This window comes from Salvia miltiorrhiza, chromosome 7, assembly GCF_028751815.1.
Source record: "Salvia miltiorrhiza cultivar Shanhuang (shh) chromosome 7, IMPLAD_Smil_shh, whole genome shotgun sequence".
Lineage (NCBI taxonomy): Eukaryota > Viridiplantae > Streptophyta > Magnoliopsida > Lamiales > Lamiaceae > Salvia > Salvia miltiorrhiza.
In genome coordinates, this window is record NC_080393.1 from 17,048,690 (window position 1) to 17,067,089 (window position 18,400).

General features: G+C 38.8%; 2 protein-coding genes across 2 annotated transcripts; both read left to right on the plus strand.

The window, feature by feature from the left end:
- Positions 1-4,834: 4,834 nt before the first annotated feature.
- LOC130995633 (non-specific lipid transfer protein GPI-anchored 1) lies at positions 4,835-6,640 on the plus strand. Its single transcript, XM_057920992.1, has 2 exons — positions 4,835-5,537; positions 6,306-6,640. Exons 1-2 carry the CDS (start codon positions 5,186-5,188, stop codon positions 6,497-6,499), a joined length of 546 nt encoding a protein of 181 aa, XP_057776975.1. The 5' UTR covers positions 4,835-5,185; the 3' UTR covers positions 6,500-6,640.
- A 5,545-nt stretch (positions 6,641-12,185) lies between these two features.
- On the plus strand, positions 12,186-17,750 carry LOC130993900 (interactor of constitutive active ROPs 3-like). Its single transcript, XM_057918936.1, has 11 exons — positions 12,186-12,242; positions 13,949-14,012; positions 14,062-14,132; positions 14,226-14,237; positions 14,788-14,866; positions 15,101-15,147; positions 15,326-16,115; positions 16,194-16,240; positions 16,540-16,614; positions 17,141-17,176; positions 17,440-17,750. Exons 1-7 carry the CDS (start codon positions 12,186-12,188, stop codon positions 16,007-16,009), a joined length of 1,014 nt encoding a protein of 337 aa, XP_057774919.1. The 3' UTR covers positions 16,010-16,115; positions 16,194-16,240; positions 16,540-16,614; positions 17,141-17,176; positions 17,440-17,750.
- Positions 17,751-18,400: the final 650 nt, after the last annotated feature.

The window sequence follows — 18,400 nt, forward strand, 5'->3', positions numbered from 1 at the left end:
TATTAAGTAAACACTGAGGGTACAACATGTAACAAGTGCATCAAAAATATTAGATACCTCGGGCTCGAGCTCTTTAGTCCTGTTCATGAGAGTCACCCAAAACTGCCTCTTGATCGGGTGCCCACTCTCTGTCACCACCAACTTCCTGTAGTTCCCACCACGGAGACGCTCCGCCATACGAGTAAATCCCTGAATATACTTGTTGTCGACGGGTTTCGGCTCGTTGCTGTGAACGTATGGGGATCTCAGCGCAGCCGAAGGCTGCCGCTCACGGTAGCTTCGGCGCAGTTGCGCATCCTCTGGTGGTGGTGGACAAACACTGAGGGGAATGGCAGGTGTTGCCCCAGAAGCAGAAGCTCCCTATATTTACATTAAAACAACACAAGTTAAACATATAAACAGTCCATAAATGACACGTAATTTCAATTAGAAGTAAAATTTAAAACAAATACTGAGCTTTTACCCCACTAAACTTCTGCCATAAACGCTCCATCTCTTCCTGAGAATATCCAGCCTCGGCCAGAATCGGCAGCGAAGAACGAGGCGGCTCGAATGGGTGTGCTGAGCTCGAGGGCTGCTCAGTGTACGAGTAGCGTGGCCCCAGATATGGGGTCAACTGTAGGCCAGCCCCAAAAGTCGTGGGCACACCAAAACCAGTATGCGGGCCCGGTGGGGTTTGATAATCATCACTGCCGGAGTGACCCGCGTCCCTAGCAGGCGACTCGTGTGCAGGGGACCTCTGCTGTGATGGCGCATCCTCCGTCTCGGGCTCCGTCTCGGGCTCGGGCTCTCGTCGCCTGTCCGATTGAGGTCTTGGAGCAGGCATGGGCTGACGTACATCGGTGCTATGCGAGCATCGGCAACGCATACACCCAAAGGTCTCCTCTGCCCAATTCTTCAGCCTCGTGAATAGGCTCTCCTCCACACGCCTCGCCACCCGGCCCTCACTCTCGCGCACCATCTGCTCCATGCGCTGCCACTCCTGCTCGCTCAAACCAGAAGGCCCATGAGCAGCACTGCTCTCTCCCCCGTATCTGGGCCTCCTGTGACTCTGTGACCTCCGGCCGGAAGTCACGGGGCGATCGCCGCCGCCAGTCTGATCCCGCTGGCCACTGCTCGACGAGGACGAAACCACCTGTGGTCTTTGCCGCTTTCCCCGATCTTCGCGCCTCGAACTGCGACGTCGGGGTTCCACCTGAATAGATGCCTCAGAGCGGTCCCCACCACTCACATCCGGTCGAGGATTCCTCTGGCCGAAGACGCCCGGACCTGGAAACTGGACATCTCCTTCATTCGCGACCGATAGCCACCACTGCGTCCTCGCCTCCTGCTGTTCGGGCTGCAACTCATAAAGATCGTTCTCCTACAATAAAAAATATATGTACATGATGATTAATATTCATAACATCAAATATAATTAACTAATAAACACTTAAATTATTACCGGTGACTCAAATAGGGGCTGCAAATCTTCACTGATTTTACTCAAGAAGGTCCACCTCTTGAATCTAGGTATTATCCCGGCATTATGTAGAGCGACGGCTCTGCCCAAGCCGGGAACAACCTCAAGACCCCAAGTATATAGAGCCCAAGAAGGCCCATAGAAGTGGTACTTCCATTTTTTCGACATCTTCTTCATCCTGTAGTTCAAGCGATTATATGCCGCTGCACCCCAAGGAAATGTGGAGAACTCCGACAAGTCCTCCACCAAAGCCCACGTCCAGATCTCCACGGGTCGTGGCAAATCCACGCCCAAAACAAATGCGTGTAGCACCAACAGGTGGGCCACACGCAGTGCTACCGAGCCGTCGGGGTCGACAATCTCCGTCCACTGATCAAAAAAAATGTTTGCCAACTCCTGAACTGACAAGCGCTGCCCGCCACAAACTCGTGTGTAGGCTACATTGTTTCTCAAATTGTGGGAGGCTAATGGATCGAAATGATGTGGCCCAAATGGCAATCCGGTCACAAGAGCGAAAGCGGCGTGATCAAGGCAAACCTTCTTGCCGTTGATGTAGAACCACATCACATCGTCACTATCCAGCAGATGACGAGAGACAATATGGTGCAATGCCATGTTGCACCTGTTGCCCGGCTCCCAATCCAACAAATGTCCAAAGCAACCCTGCCTGAACGTATTCTCCAGTGCGTCGCCCCCAATTTCCCTCAGTCGCTCGGGTACCCGGGACAAATAACTGGTTTTGTAGTAAGAACTGATCTGCGTCCCGGGGCGATTTATTGTTTTGGGCCTCCGATAATCGATCTATTCAATACCAAAAATATATCAATTAAAAAGCCAAAATATAATTAATTAAGAAAAATAACACAAAATTTAATAATAACATAAGTAATTCAACCAAATAGAATTAAACAATTTATTAATAATTCACGAAAATAATTATGTACATGTAGAGGATCTTCTCGTTAGTTTCAATTTATGCACTACCCAATTCAATTCTTTGGTTGTGTATTTTATTTAAATTATTGAAATGATTTTAAAATTAAACTAAATCAATTTATATACAAACTAATTCACAAATAACATAACTAATTCAACCAAAATGACTACAACAAAATAACATAAGTAATTCACGAAAATAATTAATTATTTTCGTCCCAACAAAATAATTAAACATAATGACTACAACCAAAATGAATATACAACCAATAATTAATTATTTTCGTCCCAACATAAGTAAATTCCATCCCAATAATTAAACAAAATGACTACAACAAAATAACTACAACCAAAATGACTACAACAAAATAACTACCCAATTCACGAACACAAGTAATTCGAATTAAACAATTTCACCAAAATAATTCACGAACCCAATTCACGAATTTAAAATCAACGAAATAGGATACTTACTTGATTTGAAGAAGAAGCCATGTGTATGCCTTCGGACGTTGAAAAAATCGTGAATGCTCTCCTTCAAGTTCAAAAAAATGATTCTCATTCAAACATGGACAAACAAGAAAACAAATAAAAAAAAAAAAATTTCATTCCAATTTACCTTCGGTTTGGAATGCTCTCCTCTTTCTCAAAAATTTACCCGATGCTCTTTCTCCTCTCTCTCTCTCTCTTTCTCGGCTGCCTCTCTCTCTCACTCTCTCTCAAAAAATAAACTGATGCCGTGAATTCAAAATGGAATGCGGCTAGGTTAAAAGTTCTAATTCTTATACATGTAAATGGGTTTCTTGGTCAAACAAGCCTTAAATTGCCTTGTGAATTTGAGATACAGCCCTGTATATCCCCCCAATAAAGCTTCCGCGATTCTCGCCTATCTGTATAGCCGTATGAATTGTCCAATCACCCTTTAAGCTTATAATTAAAAAAAAATAGGTTTTCGTGTATAAATAGAAGAAATAGTAGTAAATTAAGGGTAAAAAATACGAATATTATATAAAATGATATGCAAAATTATTTTAAAGACATTTAATAACTTACCCGCCACTAAAGTGTAGCCGTCCGATATAGCCGTGAGTAGTTTCTTTCACACGGCTACGGCAGCCGGCTACATATTTCTGGCGGGTACTTGGTGTTATGGTGTAATATGTTTCATTGATTCATAATATATGATATTTTAATTTTTTTATCCATCATTTGCTATTATTTTATGTGTTACAATATTAATTCATATTCCAATCAAATAAACTAAATAAATTTAGACTTATTGAGTTTATTTTGTCAATCTCCTTCTCGTGAATTTACTGCAAAGAAGAAATAGACCCTATAAAGCTGCATTGTAGCCGTATGAATTGTCCAATCACCCTTTAAGCTTATAATTAAAAAAAAAAATTAAGTTTTCGTGTATAAATAGAAGAAATAGTAGTAAATTAAGGGTAAAAAATACTAACATTATATAAAGTGATATGAAAAAATATTTTAAAGACATTTAATAACTTACCCGCCAGTACTTAGTAGCCGTACGCTGTAGCCGTGAGTAGTTTCTTACCCACGGCTACGGCAGCCGGCTACATATTTCTGGCGGGTAATGGGTTGTAAGGTGTATTATGATTCATTGATTCATAATATATGATTTTTTAATTTTTTTATCGACTATTTGCTATTATTTTATGTGTTACAATATTAATTCATATTCAATTATATAAATTTAGACTTATTGAGTTTATTTTGTCAATTTCCTTCTCGTGAATTTACTGCAAAGAGATTGCCCCCTATAAAGCTGCATTATACCCGTGAATTGTCCAATCACCCTTTAAGTTTATAATAATAATAAAAATTAGGTCTGTTTAAAAATTTTAAATCAAGATTATTATGAAACTAGAATTTTTTTTAAAGCTAATTAAGTATTTACCCGCCTGTTAATCCTAGCCGGTCACAGTAGCCGCTAGGATCCATTTCCAGCCGGCTACGTCTAACGGCTACGATTAACAGGCGGGTAATTGTTGTATTAGCTTCAAAAAAAAAAACTTGTTTCATAATACGCTACATTTAATTTTTTTTCAACTTTCTTATACATGTTTAATAACACGAATACCTGTCTTTATTTTTTCGAACTTAAGGCATTTAGGGTTACAAATAATGTCATTTCCTCAGATTTAGAGTCATATTTAACTACCTCTCTTACACATTTTCTTACACAAGTGTACTTGTGTAAGAAAAGTGTAAGAACTTTTACGAAAAACGATGCAAACCTATCACCATCAATTGCAAATTTTATAAGACATCTTATATGGGTGGGTAATTTTGTAAGATAACTAACCAAAGTGGGTACTTTAAATTCCATCCCTACTATTTATTCTTTTAAATACTTATAATTTATGATCCACCTTTTTAGCTGTACATTTTGCAAAAATAATTCAAATTTTGATGACTTAAAGGTCCGCCATATATTTGTTGATATTCGTGTATAGTGAATATATATATAGTCAAAAATAGTGGTGAGAAAATAAATAGTTGATGGGAATTAATGAAGGGGAATTGGAAGTTGGTTAATGAAGGTCGCACGTGGCAAGCATGAGGCCGCGTGGTGAAACATTGAATACCATGCCATGATGCATCCTCCAGCTGCGCCTGAGCCACCCCTCATTAATGCCGGAAGCATAGCTTCACCGCCCCTCCCCCAACCCAACTACCGCTATCAATACGTATACCTCCTCTCTCTCTCTCTCTCATCACACACTTTCACTCCAAAACACAACAACAAGCAACGAAGAAATGACCAACAAAACCAGCGCTAAGTTAGCCGCCGCGGCCCTCTGCTTCGCGGTGCTGGGCGTGCTGGCGGCTGGAGCAGCCGAGTCCATCGCCGACAAGTGCGCGGCGGAGTTCCAGAAGGTGACGCAGTGCCTGTCGTTCGTGACGGCGAAGGCGGCGGCGCCGAGCAAGGACTGCTGCACCTCCGTGACGGAGTTGAAGGACGACGATCCGGCGTGCCTCTGCTACATCATTCAGCAGGTCCACAACGGCTCCAACGCCGCCGTCAAGAGCATGGGCGTGCAGGAGTCGCGCCTGCTGCAGCTGCCCTCCGCCTGTAAGCTCGCTAATGCCAGCACCACTCAATGCCCTAGTAAGCAATTAATTACCCCTCTTTCCATTCATCTCAAAATTACCTACAATTAATACTCACTGCATGCTTATAATTTTATAATTTAAAACTAGATTAAGCTATATATGCATATATTTCTGCATATCTTGCACATGCTTTGCTGGTTGAGAGTGTATGTAGTTGGGTGCACATTTCATTTCTCGCAGGTATAAGTATAACACAGATTCTGATTTGCAATTAACTTCAATTCAATTTCAACCACAATTAATTTGCCACTGTAGATTAAATCATCACTAAATTAACCTGCAACAGTTACCGTATGGTAGATCTAGGTAACTCAGTTTTTATGTATGTAATAATTTGCAAAGTCCCGAGCACAAGCAATTAAACATCACTAGCTAAGTAATTTTGTATTCCATTAATTCTTCTGTACAACGAAATAGTAATTAAATCACTAAAATAACATTGGACTATCCAAACGGTCTCGATCTATAAGATATTGACATTCGACGGTGAGATTTGAGACAAAAAAAAAAAAGTAACCTCTGTGAATTAATGAAGTATGTTGGATATTGATGGTGGAATTAACTTGTGACCAAAAAAGTAATCTTTCTCAACCAAGTACATGCACTTTTAATTTTTCTTTTTTCTTTTTGAGGAAAATTAAAAGTGCAAGTACCTTTTGATGCATAAGGTTTAAGAAATTAAATTCCTAAGAAAGAATGGAGACAAGTGTTTATTAGGAGTTGATAATTGTAATTAAATACTTGTACATTTTGCAATGGACAGAGCTTCTAAACCTGCCTCCGAACTCTCCCGACGCCGCCATCTTCACGAATGCGTCGACGAATGCGACTACGACACCGGTGGCGACACCCGGTGCGACGGGGGCACCCAGTAAGGGAGATTGGCAGAAACCTGGAGTTGCAGGATGCCTAACGGTGGCCATGGCGATCTTCGTCCATGCATTCCCCTTGTTTTGAAGGTTTTAGGGCTTTGGCTTTTCAAGTTTAAGATGGTGTAAACCATTATATTAATTTAGCTTGCATTTGTGTTGTGGAGCGATCACTTTTAGCTTCGACTATATGAATTACGTTCAATTTTAACTAAGTGCCTGTTATTCATATCTACTTCACCCGCACAATTTTTTACAAACCTAATACTAGTATTTATAAACTGCTCGTGACAACATATATATCTAGTGTTTGAAAATTGCATTGAAGTGAGTTTGAGTTTATTATTAATAACATTTAAAATTATTAACTTTTTTTATTAAAAAAATATGAGATATTATTAATGAGACGTCTTAATATTGTAATTGCGATATCTTAATATAGTAATTGGAACATTAAGGACGGATGAAGTAATATTTTAGAAGAGAGTTTATGCTTAAAATTAAAACTTACTTTCTGGAATTGTATGTCAATAAAACAATATTAATAGCGGACTTTTATATAAAAAAAATTGTGGGATCTAGAAAATTAATGTATTTGATGGTTAAAATAGAAGGTATATATAAAGAGAGGATTAAAAAAATAATTCTCTTATTTACCTACTTATATAATAAGGGAGGAATTTTTTGTAATTATCGTAATTTTCTTTTTTCAACTTTCAAAATTTTACTTTCAGGAGGTTGAAAATAAAGCATCGATACGATATGAATTCTATAAGAACAACATCATACCCAAAGAATGCAAAAGTAAATATGACAGGGAAAACTTATTTTCATAGTCAATGCAATTCAGAAAATACAATGTGACCCGATAAATATTACAATGAAATCGTCGATACTATAAATTGAAATCAAAGACAAATCAAGAAGAAGGAAAGAAAAAAAATACTACTCCATCCGGCCCATAAATAATGGCACGTTTCTTTTTGGCACAGATATTAAGGAGTGTTGAATTATGATGAAAAAGTTGCTGACCCAACTATTTAAGCATTGAATTAGTAAACGTAATTGCAAGCATTAAAAGGGGGTGCCCACTTTTATTTTTATTACAAATTCAATATTCTTTTAATTTTATTCTAATTTCAATATTCCTTTTACATTTAATAGGATCTTCTGCCAGCACTTAAAAATTAAGGGAAGTTCAATTTTTTTTAAAAAAAAATCGATTCCTTTCCAATATTAGTGCGCTAGTACAAAAGTTAAAAAAAAATTCAACACACTTTTGTTCCCAATTCTGCTGCCAAAATATAGAAGCAACACTTAAACAATTTTGCAACACAACTTTTCATTGAAATTTTCACTGAATTCTAATTTTCCTCTCAATACAACCAAAATCAGCTATAAGTACTACACCAGGCCATGGCAGAATTCAGTTTCACCATTCAATACTTCTAAATTTACAACAAAATAGAAAGTGAAAATTAGGAGAAACAATCTAACTAATTGTGAAAGGAACACTATTGTTCAATTCCTTCTTCAAGATAGCAAAAATGGCAAGCCGAAGAGAGGGAAGATCCAAGAAGCCATCGTCAAGTTCGGAAGCTCTAGAAGGACCGTGAGTCGACTTTGGGCTGCAGCAAAAAAACAAAAACAAAAAAGAGCCTAGCACATTCATTCGGCAAGCATGAAAATACATTGACCATATCGAAAAAGAGTGCAAATCGACCAGGCGCTAATTTCCAGCCTGGGATTGAGCAAAAGATCAACTATCTGAAGGAAGTGGCATAAATTGCAGTAAAAGTACAGTGGGTCGATGGATAAACAAAGGATTGATCAAAGCTCACACAAGTGCAATTAGACCCGACCTAACTGCTCCTAACAAACTTCTACATTTGCGATCCAACCTTGAAGCCATAGAATACGACCGTATTCTGAAGGTACTTCAGTTCAATAATATGCACAACATTGTCCATATCGACGAGAAATGGTTTCACATCACAAAGGCAAATCGCAGGTTCTACTTAACCTCTGGAGAGGCAGAACCGCACAGAACATGCAAGTCAAAGAAATTCATCAAGAAAGTGATGTTCATGTGTAGTGTGTAGGCCAATATTTGCACAAGATGGCAGCGTGTTATTCGATGGAAAAATAGGGATTTTTCCGTTTACAGAAATGGTGCTTGCTAAAAGAAACAGCAAAAATAGGGAAGCTGGAACTCTGGAGCAAAAACCAATTGAGAGCATAACAAAGAAAGTCATCAAGGATTGCTTTTTCAATAAGGTATGGAGTAGTGATGATTGTTGTGACAAATGTGACAATACAACAGTAGGGGTTGAATGCATATGTATTTCTAGTTAATTTCTGATGAATGAAGTGGTTTATGCACAGATGATACCAGCCATAAAGCACAAATGGCCAGCCTTTGCAAGCAAAGTGATTTTTATCCAACAAGACAATGCAAGGCCTCACATCAAGGATGATAATCCACATTTTAGGCAGACTGCAAGTTCTGATGGCTTTGACATCAGAATTGTTCATCAACCCCTCAACAGTCCAGACACAAACATCAATGATTTGGGGTAATCGGCCCACTAGGATTTCGTCATCGCGGCGCAATAAAGAACGGAGAATCGGAAAAGAGAGGAAGAGAGAGATATTGTATGCTGAAATGATTAGGGTTAGGTGAAAATTAAAGTTAAATTAGAACACTAAATTAAAAAGTAAGTAAGCCTTAATTATTTCTAATAAAGGAAATAGGCCATTATTTGTGGGACAACCCAAAGAGGGAAAACATGTCATTATTTATGGGACGGATGGAGTAGTTAAGAAGGAACCAACGACAAATCAAGAAAAAGAAAAGAAAAAAAAAATAGGCAAGAAGGCCAAGTCTAATGAAGTGGGATAAAACAAGAAAAATTCTTGAAGATTATATTGATATTCCAAAGGATGAAGATGAAGATGACCAAACGTCTCTGAAACCAAAAGTAAGAGAAATAAATTTTCTCCACCCATCAAAGTCAAACTAGAGAAGATTTAATGTGAGTATAGATTCACATTTAATAGTTTAGACTAATTAATAGTTGGTGTGGTTGCTTTTAGTTTTTAATCTTTTATTTACTAGTAATATTTGATTTTTTGTAAATTCAATACTACATATTTTGACAAACTTTATTCATAATTATTTGCTCATTAATATTTTGAGTATTGCATTGAATATGATGATTACAAATCGTCTATAAAAGTAATTTTTAGCATAATATTATACTATCAAGCAATTCATAATCTGCATACACATACTACGCACATTTCCTATGCTAGTTATTATAAATGTCATATTATCACAAAAAAAAATAGCATGTCTTAAAATTTAAATAATATTTGAAAGTACATGTAACATTTTTGTAAGTAATAAAATCTATTTAGATTTATTAAATGACGATTTTATATAAAGAAAAGAAAAGGAAAAACTAAAAAAACCCTTGAAAGCACAGAAGGAGCAGACTAAGGGCCGAGCCTCATTAAAACCTTTTCACGGAAAACCCAGTGGGAAAAACCGTGGAAAGGAAAAAGAGTACTCGTCTAAACACAAGACGAAAGTAAGGAAGAGCGGAAGGATCAACGAAAAAATCATCTGAATCCCCTAAAGAAAACGTCCCCGATAAACAGAGACAAAAACCAACGGAGTCCGACCAGTAGCGTCCCCGAGCCGAGCGCACCCAAACCCGGAAGGACTCTACCGACACTCCATCCCTCACCAAACCAGGGCAGCACAAGCTCAACTCCATCCACCGCCTCAAAACCCACGCCTCCATCAGCGCAAGAATCAACTGAGCATCAATAGCACCCATCTTAATCCAAACGCCTGCCAAGTGTTCGAAGAAAGACCCAAACCAAGATCTCCCCATACACACGCCAACAAAACCAAGAAAAAGCCGAACCAAACAACCACCCATCAGCCCCAACTACCGTTTCTGACGCAGATGGCTATGCGAAGCCATGTCAAGGCGAACCGCAGCCCTAATCTCCTCAATCTCGTGCGGCCACCACCCTTCTGAACGTTGTTGGTTAGCCATTAAATCTGCCGCCTTGTTTCATTCTCTAAAGATGTGAGAGACCTGCAGCGAGAAAGCATCTAACATCTTTAAAATCCTATTCCACGTCGCCTTAAAACGCCAAGGCACATTCAAAGAACGAGAATTAAGAATGGATATCACGTAGTTGGAATCGGATTCAATCCAAAGCTTGTGCCAACCACGATTGTGAGCAATTTGAATCGCCGAGATAACAGCCAGGAGTTCCGCTTCAAAGGCAAAACCCGAGCCACCTTTGAAGTGAAAACAACCACGCACCACATTCCAGTTATCTCTAAACACCCCACCTGCAGCAATAGTACCTGGAGCTCCCATCGCCGAGCCATCAGTATTCACTTTGATCCATGGCGCCACCGGTGGCCACCAATGCACCTCCACAAACTCCGGAGGAGGAGCACTCCTTGTAGTAACACCCACTGCCCTGAGAATCAGATAATCCGACCAAGAATTCCACATGTAGCCTAATTTAGCAAAGTTATCATCAATCTCTTTGAAAGCAACTTTCACCGTGTGGATGACACGGCTTGCTTCGAACTTTTGATTATCAAAGATACAATTGTTTCTCTGCATCCATATGGCCCAGATGACCGTGATGATACCCGCTTTCCAGAAATTACCGGTGAGGGGACTAAGTTTATACTGCCAAGCTGCCACCAAAAAGCTATGAATATCATTCTCTTGCAACCCTTTCGTGAAATTAAACCACCCAAGAAACGTAGCCCAAATATTCTTCACACGCTCACAGTTCCAGAAAAGGTGATCTTGAGACTCACTTCCTTTTAAGCAAATAAAACAGACATTAGGCGTGATCATACCGTAGCGGATAAGGCGATCATAAGTTGGCATTCTATTATGAAGAAGACGCCAACATATCAAAGAACGTCGAATTGGAATAAAAGATTCCCAAAGCCAAGAACCCCAAGACACCTTCGGAAAATGATGACAATGCTTGTTGAAGGCTAGCGCAGTAGTGACATTCCCTTGCAACGAGGGTTTCCAGAAACGCACATCTCCCTCAGTACCAAGAGGAGTGAGTAAGATATCACACACTATCTCAGGAAAAGCATTAACAAAGGCTTGCGTGAAATGCCAGACCCCATCGTAGAAATAATCAGCCACCGATTGAGAAAGAAACGTAAGCATGAAATGCGGGATTCCGCATTTATTCATGAGATTATACCCAAGCCAGTCGTCATACCAGAACGAAGTATAAGCGCCGTCACCAATATACGAGTACGAATCCGCAACCAAACCATCAATTTCCTCACGTAAGCTCATCCAGATAGAAGAAGCAGCCACCAGAGATTTACTACGCCCAAAGCGATCGAGATATCTATCTCTAATCAAATCATATCCGAACTCACGCCCACCAACCACCTTCCACGCCATTTTCATGAGATAGCTCTTGTTCATGGACTCGAACGACCTTACCCCGAGACCGCCCTCCTCCTTAATCGAGCAGACCCTCTTCCAACTCACAGAACAGGATGGCGTCTGCTTGATGTTGCCAGTCCATAGGAAATTACGGCAGCACGCATCGAGCTCCTTAATAAGAGCAGTCGGCCATCTATAAACCATCATGGAGTGCGTCAGGGAGCTTTGGATAACCGACCTGATCAGGCAAATCCTCCCAGCCATCGACAAATGTAATCCCTTCCATCTCGCGAACTTGTTGATCACACGACCATGTATCGGTCGAAGATAGGAGGCATGCACACGACCCTTAAAGATAGGAACCCCAAGGTAAGTAATCGGAAAGTTGCCCTGAGAAAATCTCAAAATGCTCCGTATAGCCCTGCACGTCTGAGAAGGAACTTTGCTAGTAAAAAAAATTTGCGACTTATCCGGGCTCACAATTTGATCAGAAATTTGACCATAATATTCCAGAATTTTCTGAATGGTATGAGCGTTCGTGACCGTGGCGTGACAGAAAACCAGAATATCATCCGCATATAAAAGATGAGTGGGAAAATTAATTCCCTGCACTACTACAAAAGTTTACATACATAACAGTGCATAGATAACGGTTTTTTTCAAAAACCGTTATGTATGAGCGCACTTTTAGGAATAGATAACGGTTTTGGAAAAATCCGTTATCTATGTAGTGTTGTCTATATGCATAGATAACGGTTTTTGAAAAATCGTTATATTTTTGCGTTATCTATTAGTTGCATACATAACGGTATTACAAAACCGTTAAGCCACCGTTATCTATGACCATCTTTTATAACGGTTTATTCATAACGTTAAAGAACCGTTATGTATAAGAGTCATTTACAACGGTTTTGGAATCGTTATGTTTGAGCGTATCTAAAAACTGTTATGTATAATTTTTTTTTAATTTTTTTAATTATTTTTTTTTTAATTTTTTTAAAACTTATATTATATTATATCATTTGAAACTTTCTCTCAAATCCCTCCAAGATCGAGCTCCCCTAAAATTTTACACAAAGAACATTCTCTCCCCCTTATCTTTCAAGCTGAGCGGACCAGCTAGGGCTCCGCCGCCGCGGCCGCCGAAGGTCCGGCGAGGAGCGCCGGCCTCGCCCACCTTATCTCTCATTCTTTTGACTCAATTCGGGCATTCACAAACTCACACCACCGCCCAATTTCTCAATCTCCGGCGAACGGCAGTGAGGCCGCCGCCACTCTCCCTCAAAATCTCACTTAACCACCGCCTCAATCTGAAAAGGTTCCAGCCGCCACCACCACCTGTATCTCAAGAGGCGGCACCGCTCTCTCCTCTAAACCCTAGATCCCTAATTCCTCCGTCTGAAACCCTAGGGCCCCAGATCTAGACTCCACCCTCTCCGGCCTCTGGCATCAATAGCAGCTCCTCGCCGCCGTGATGTCGGAGTTGGTTGATTTAGCCACATCAGCCTCCAGGTTAGTTGTACTTCACTTGTTTGTGTTGTGATTTGGTGTGATACTTGCTTTGTTTTTTGAATTTTTATACCAATATCCTTATCTTTTCCCTGATTGTAGCTAATCACACTTTATTCTTCTGTCCAGGAATACTTATTACTAAATTTCCTGGATGTGTTTCTGTATTATCTCTTTTATTATTTTGAGTTTAAGAATGGGGACATATGCATAGATAAACAGGGCTGCTAAGAATTTCTAGTTTTTTTAGTTTTAGCAGATGTTCCTGGCCTTTGGTTTCAAACATTCTGTATAAACATGCTTTCTCTAGTGCAAAGTTTTAAGTTGATCCCTTTTTTTACAATAATCTAATACTTACTCAAAGGGTAATACAACTAATAGACTAGGGTGTCAAAAACAAGGATGAACTGGATATGGAGAACATCATAAATCCATGATATAGTGGTAAAATAGAATTTGCCGAACACAAATGGGATAGCTTGGCTTGCATGTAGTATAAAGCTTTTCTGGCTTAAACCATGCATATAACAAAGTTGACTTAACGAGTTATTTTTCCTTTGGAAAAGGTAGACACTCACATTCAACAGCTTGATCAATATTTGAAGAAATTTGATGAGGATCTTCGGCGTGGTATTTATCTAGTTGCTCTAATATCACTCTTTATCTGAATGTGGCTCAGTTGCAGAGTGCCCATCTGCCACTGTGTACAATGAATTTATATCATGTTTCTCACAGTTTCTGTATCTTTTGGTCTGAAATAGCCGAAAGGGAGGCCATGGCTGCAACTCCTCCAGCTCATGATAACACTGTCAAAGCTGGAAGGTCCGGTGAAACTAGCAATAGAGGGCGGAAGAAGTAAATCCTTACTCTGAACCCTTCTAGTTTCAAATATTTTCTTTGAAATAGAATTCTTGTGCAATTGTCTAGAACTTTGCATGATTGTTTATGTTTCAGATTAACAACCTGATTCATTGCCCTTGTAAATGGTACTTTTACCTGAAGAGCTGGGGTTGTGTTGAAAAATATATCTTGTGTGAGTTGTAAATTTAAAACCTAAATCATATCCAACTCCTGCCCAAAAGAACAAATGGAGAAACTGTGAGCTGGCAATGAGGCAGTATGTGATAGTCCTTACTGGCTTGTGTTTTTAGGTCCGTAGCTCAGGTTTCGAAAATATCTTAGATTCTCTTCACATGTCAGCTGCAGAAATGTATGAAATTGCACTAATCAGCAGGTATTGATTGTGAAGACAACAACATTATGTACCGGATATGGTTATTTCTCTTCCTTGAAGACCAGCCTATCTGTTGATTGAAAGAACTCTAGTTCTCTTATGGAAATATCTGAGCCTTATGAATGCAAGTAGATGAGCTTTGCATTGAGAAAATATAATCTTTCTGTGCAGGACGCGCCTTGCAACAGCAAATGCAGCTGCCTCCTAGACAAAGCAATCAAGGAAAAGGTGCAAAACAATCAAGGAAAAGGTTGGTGTAGCTTACTCCTAGACAGTTTTGTGGCTTTTGTAATGTTTGAGTTGATATTAATCTGAGCTTGGCTGTTAACCATTAATTTTCTTTTAGAGAGTCCAAACCATTGTACTGGCAATTTCAACTAAATCAAGATTTTGAAATAGTTATCTTTTATGTATTATAGTTACACATCACTATTCGTTTTGAATAATGACACATCAGGAAACTAATATCTACCTTACATTTTAGGTGAAGAAAACAGCGAACTGATATTGGAAGCTCTTTTTTCATATGATGTAAGTGTTAATCCTCGCAAGATAAAAGTGATAAACTGCCATATTTTCATACTTCTGGATTTTGGGTTAACATGACACACAAGTTTGTCTTTCACCATGCCATATGTAATTTTCCTTTGAATTAGACTGTTGCCCATTTAAACTCAATCATTTGACTTTTTATCCTTACATCTATCAGCTAGAAAATGATCTGAAAAATGTGAAGGATCAGTTATGCTCATCAGAAAAATCTAAGAAGCAAGCCCAGAGAGATGCAGATGAATCCAACCAAGAGCTCTCAGTCCTCTCCTCAAAGCTTGAAGAGTCAGAGAAGAAACTTCTAGAGCTTTCAGCCTCTCGGAATGCTCTTACAGTAGAGCTCTCTGAGACAAGTGAGGAACGAGACAGGTCATTGCAAGCTGAGCTGGAGGCTCTGCATAAGCAGCAGTTGCAAGAATCAGCTGCTTTGGCCTCTGCATTAGATGAGATCGAAAGGCTCAAAGCTCAGCTTGCAATGGTAGCTGCGTCCGAAGCTAACAACTCAGAATCTGCACCAACCGAGCTCCATAACCTAAACGAGGCACTTGTGGTCGTGGAAGAAATGAAGAAGCAGCTAAGCGACTCCAAGAAATCAGAAGCTGAGGCGCAAGAACTCGTTGGTGAGACACTTATGCAGCTGGAAGCAGCGAAGAAGATGGTGGAGACGCTTAGGTGGGATGGATGTAAAGCTGCAGCTAGTGAGCTGGAACAGTCGAGGGCTCGTGTTGAGCTTCAGATAACTGTCCTTTATTTTTTCGGACTGTTAATGCTAAGGATTTTTGTGCAATCTGCTTTATTAGAAAATTTCAACTTCGTGACAGATGGAAGAAGGAAATGTGTCTAGCAGTTTGACTTCTGCTGCGGCTTTTGTGGAAGGGGGAATTCAGGAAGCATGTGATGATGCTTGCAGTATATGTCTTGAAGCTTTTAGTGATAATGAACCTTCTACGGTATGTACAGTCTATTACTTTGACTTCCGAGGATTGAAACTGACCTATGCTTAACTGATTAAATTTTCTCTGTTTCAGCTGACTACTTGCAAGCACGAGTTTCATCTTCAGTGCATTCTTGAATGGTACAGAACTTCCTTTCCCATAAATAAAGTTTCTACTGATTTTCTTTTGCAAAGTTGATATGTAAGCAAAACGATAATACCCAACAACTTAGGGAGCACCGCTCCCTAAGCAAAAAAAAACAGAAAAAAATACTTAATGGTAAGCAAAACGATAATACCCAAATTTAGGGGAGATTGTAAAGGAGATGTCATAGGAAAAGGAGGTGCCTCCTCCCAGCTTTTGGCATATGTTTCATTGGCTTCTTGGAGGACATGAGAGTTCTTTGTTAACATTAATAACTTCTCTTGCCCTTCTGCAGCCTGCGCATGAAAAGATTGGTGTTGTCGATTCCCAATGGATTGTGCATCAAGTGATTCCATCACTTGGAAGTCAGGTCAGACAGCAATAACTAGCTCACTTTTGGCATAATCTCTTTCTTATATTTTTGTTACATGCATTTAGCTGTACTGTCAAAACAGTTTCTTAGATATGATCTTTGTGCGTGTGGGTACGTGTACGAACCGGATTTGCTCTGTGTAGGTGACACACATGCTTTATTCCATATATAAGATAAAAAGTTTCCATGGTTGTCTTGCAGTTGTTTTATTTTGGATGAAGAAAATTTATTAAGGGCTTTGCCTTTAGTGTGAAAATTTATGGTTGTTTTATCATGCAAAATGATAACACAAATATATCTATTTGATGGTAACCAAGGCTGGTTGAGGATATGGTGAAGAACTCATCTTCTTAAATATGGCTATTCTCTATGCTTTCACCTCTTGTTGAATAAGATGTAGCAAGCATTTTTGTTGATGATCTATTTACTTCCTCTTTGTCATTCACATTCCTTCTTGTTCTTATGGGGTGGGGTCAGATTTCTACTTGTTCTCTAAATTCAATCTTTAATGATGATTATGCAGGGCGAATCTGATAATGGAAAAGCTCCATGGCAGGGGGTATGTATATCCATAACCAACCTTGATATAGCCATATATATAGTTGTCAATCCTCTGTATTTTGAAATGACTGAAATACGTTAGCTGTTGCTAGCCCTTGTTCAGCAGACTCAAACCTGGGAAACTTTGTGGATTTCAGTTGCCATGGAGGATTTGTTTATGATCTACTCTTTCTGCTATGCATTAGTATCAAGCACTGATTTTAGATGTTTAAAAAGTATTGTTTCCTGATATGGCTTTGCTGATATTTTCTTTTACTCTAGGTACGAGATAGATGCAAAAGTGAGTGGGCGCTCTTTCAGGATCGCCTTGCAAATGCAGACAAGTCATATTTTTCACAAATCCAGCGCCCTTGACTAAGAGCAGATATCATGTAAATTGCTTTGTTTATTTCTTCGTTTGTCCTCACATTCCCTGGGAATGGTTTTGGTGGCCCGATTGTTTCATGCGAGTTACATCCTTCTATAGTGTAGGATATCCTGTATAATGATGATGTATACTTGATATTTGGTTCATTTGTATAATAATGTATGAATTTTTTGGATGATATATAATATTGTTATCGTTGATTTTATCATTTTGTCGTTTTATAAAAATTGCAAAATTTAAAAATATACTACAATTATATAAAGTGCAAAAAACTGTTATAAAAGGTGCAAAAAATCGTTATGTATTCTAATTAAAGATAACGGTTAAAATCGTTATAAAAACTGTAAAAATCGTTATAAAAAGTGCAAAAAATCGTTATAAAAAGTGCAAAAAACCGTTATGTATTCTATCAAAGATAACGGTTAAAACCGTTATAAAAAGTGCAAAAAACTGTTAACTATGATAAAAAAAAATAAAAAATTAATACATAACGGAAAAATCTTAATACATAACGGTGAAAAACCGTTATGTATTCTATCAAAGATAACGGTTAAAACCGTTATAAAAAGTGCAAAAAACTGTTAACTATGATAAAAAAAATTAAAAAAAAATTAATACATAACGGAAAAATGTTAATACATAACGGTGAAAAACCGTTATGTATTCTATCAAAGATAACGGTTAAAACCGTTATAAAAAGTGCAAAAAACTGTTAACTATGATAAAAAAAAATTAAAAAAAAAATAATACATAACGGAAAAATGTTAATACATAACGGTGAAAAACCGTTATGTATAACCTTTATAGATAACGGATGCGTACTGTTATGTATGACACATCGTACCGTTATCTATG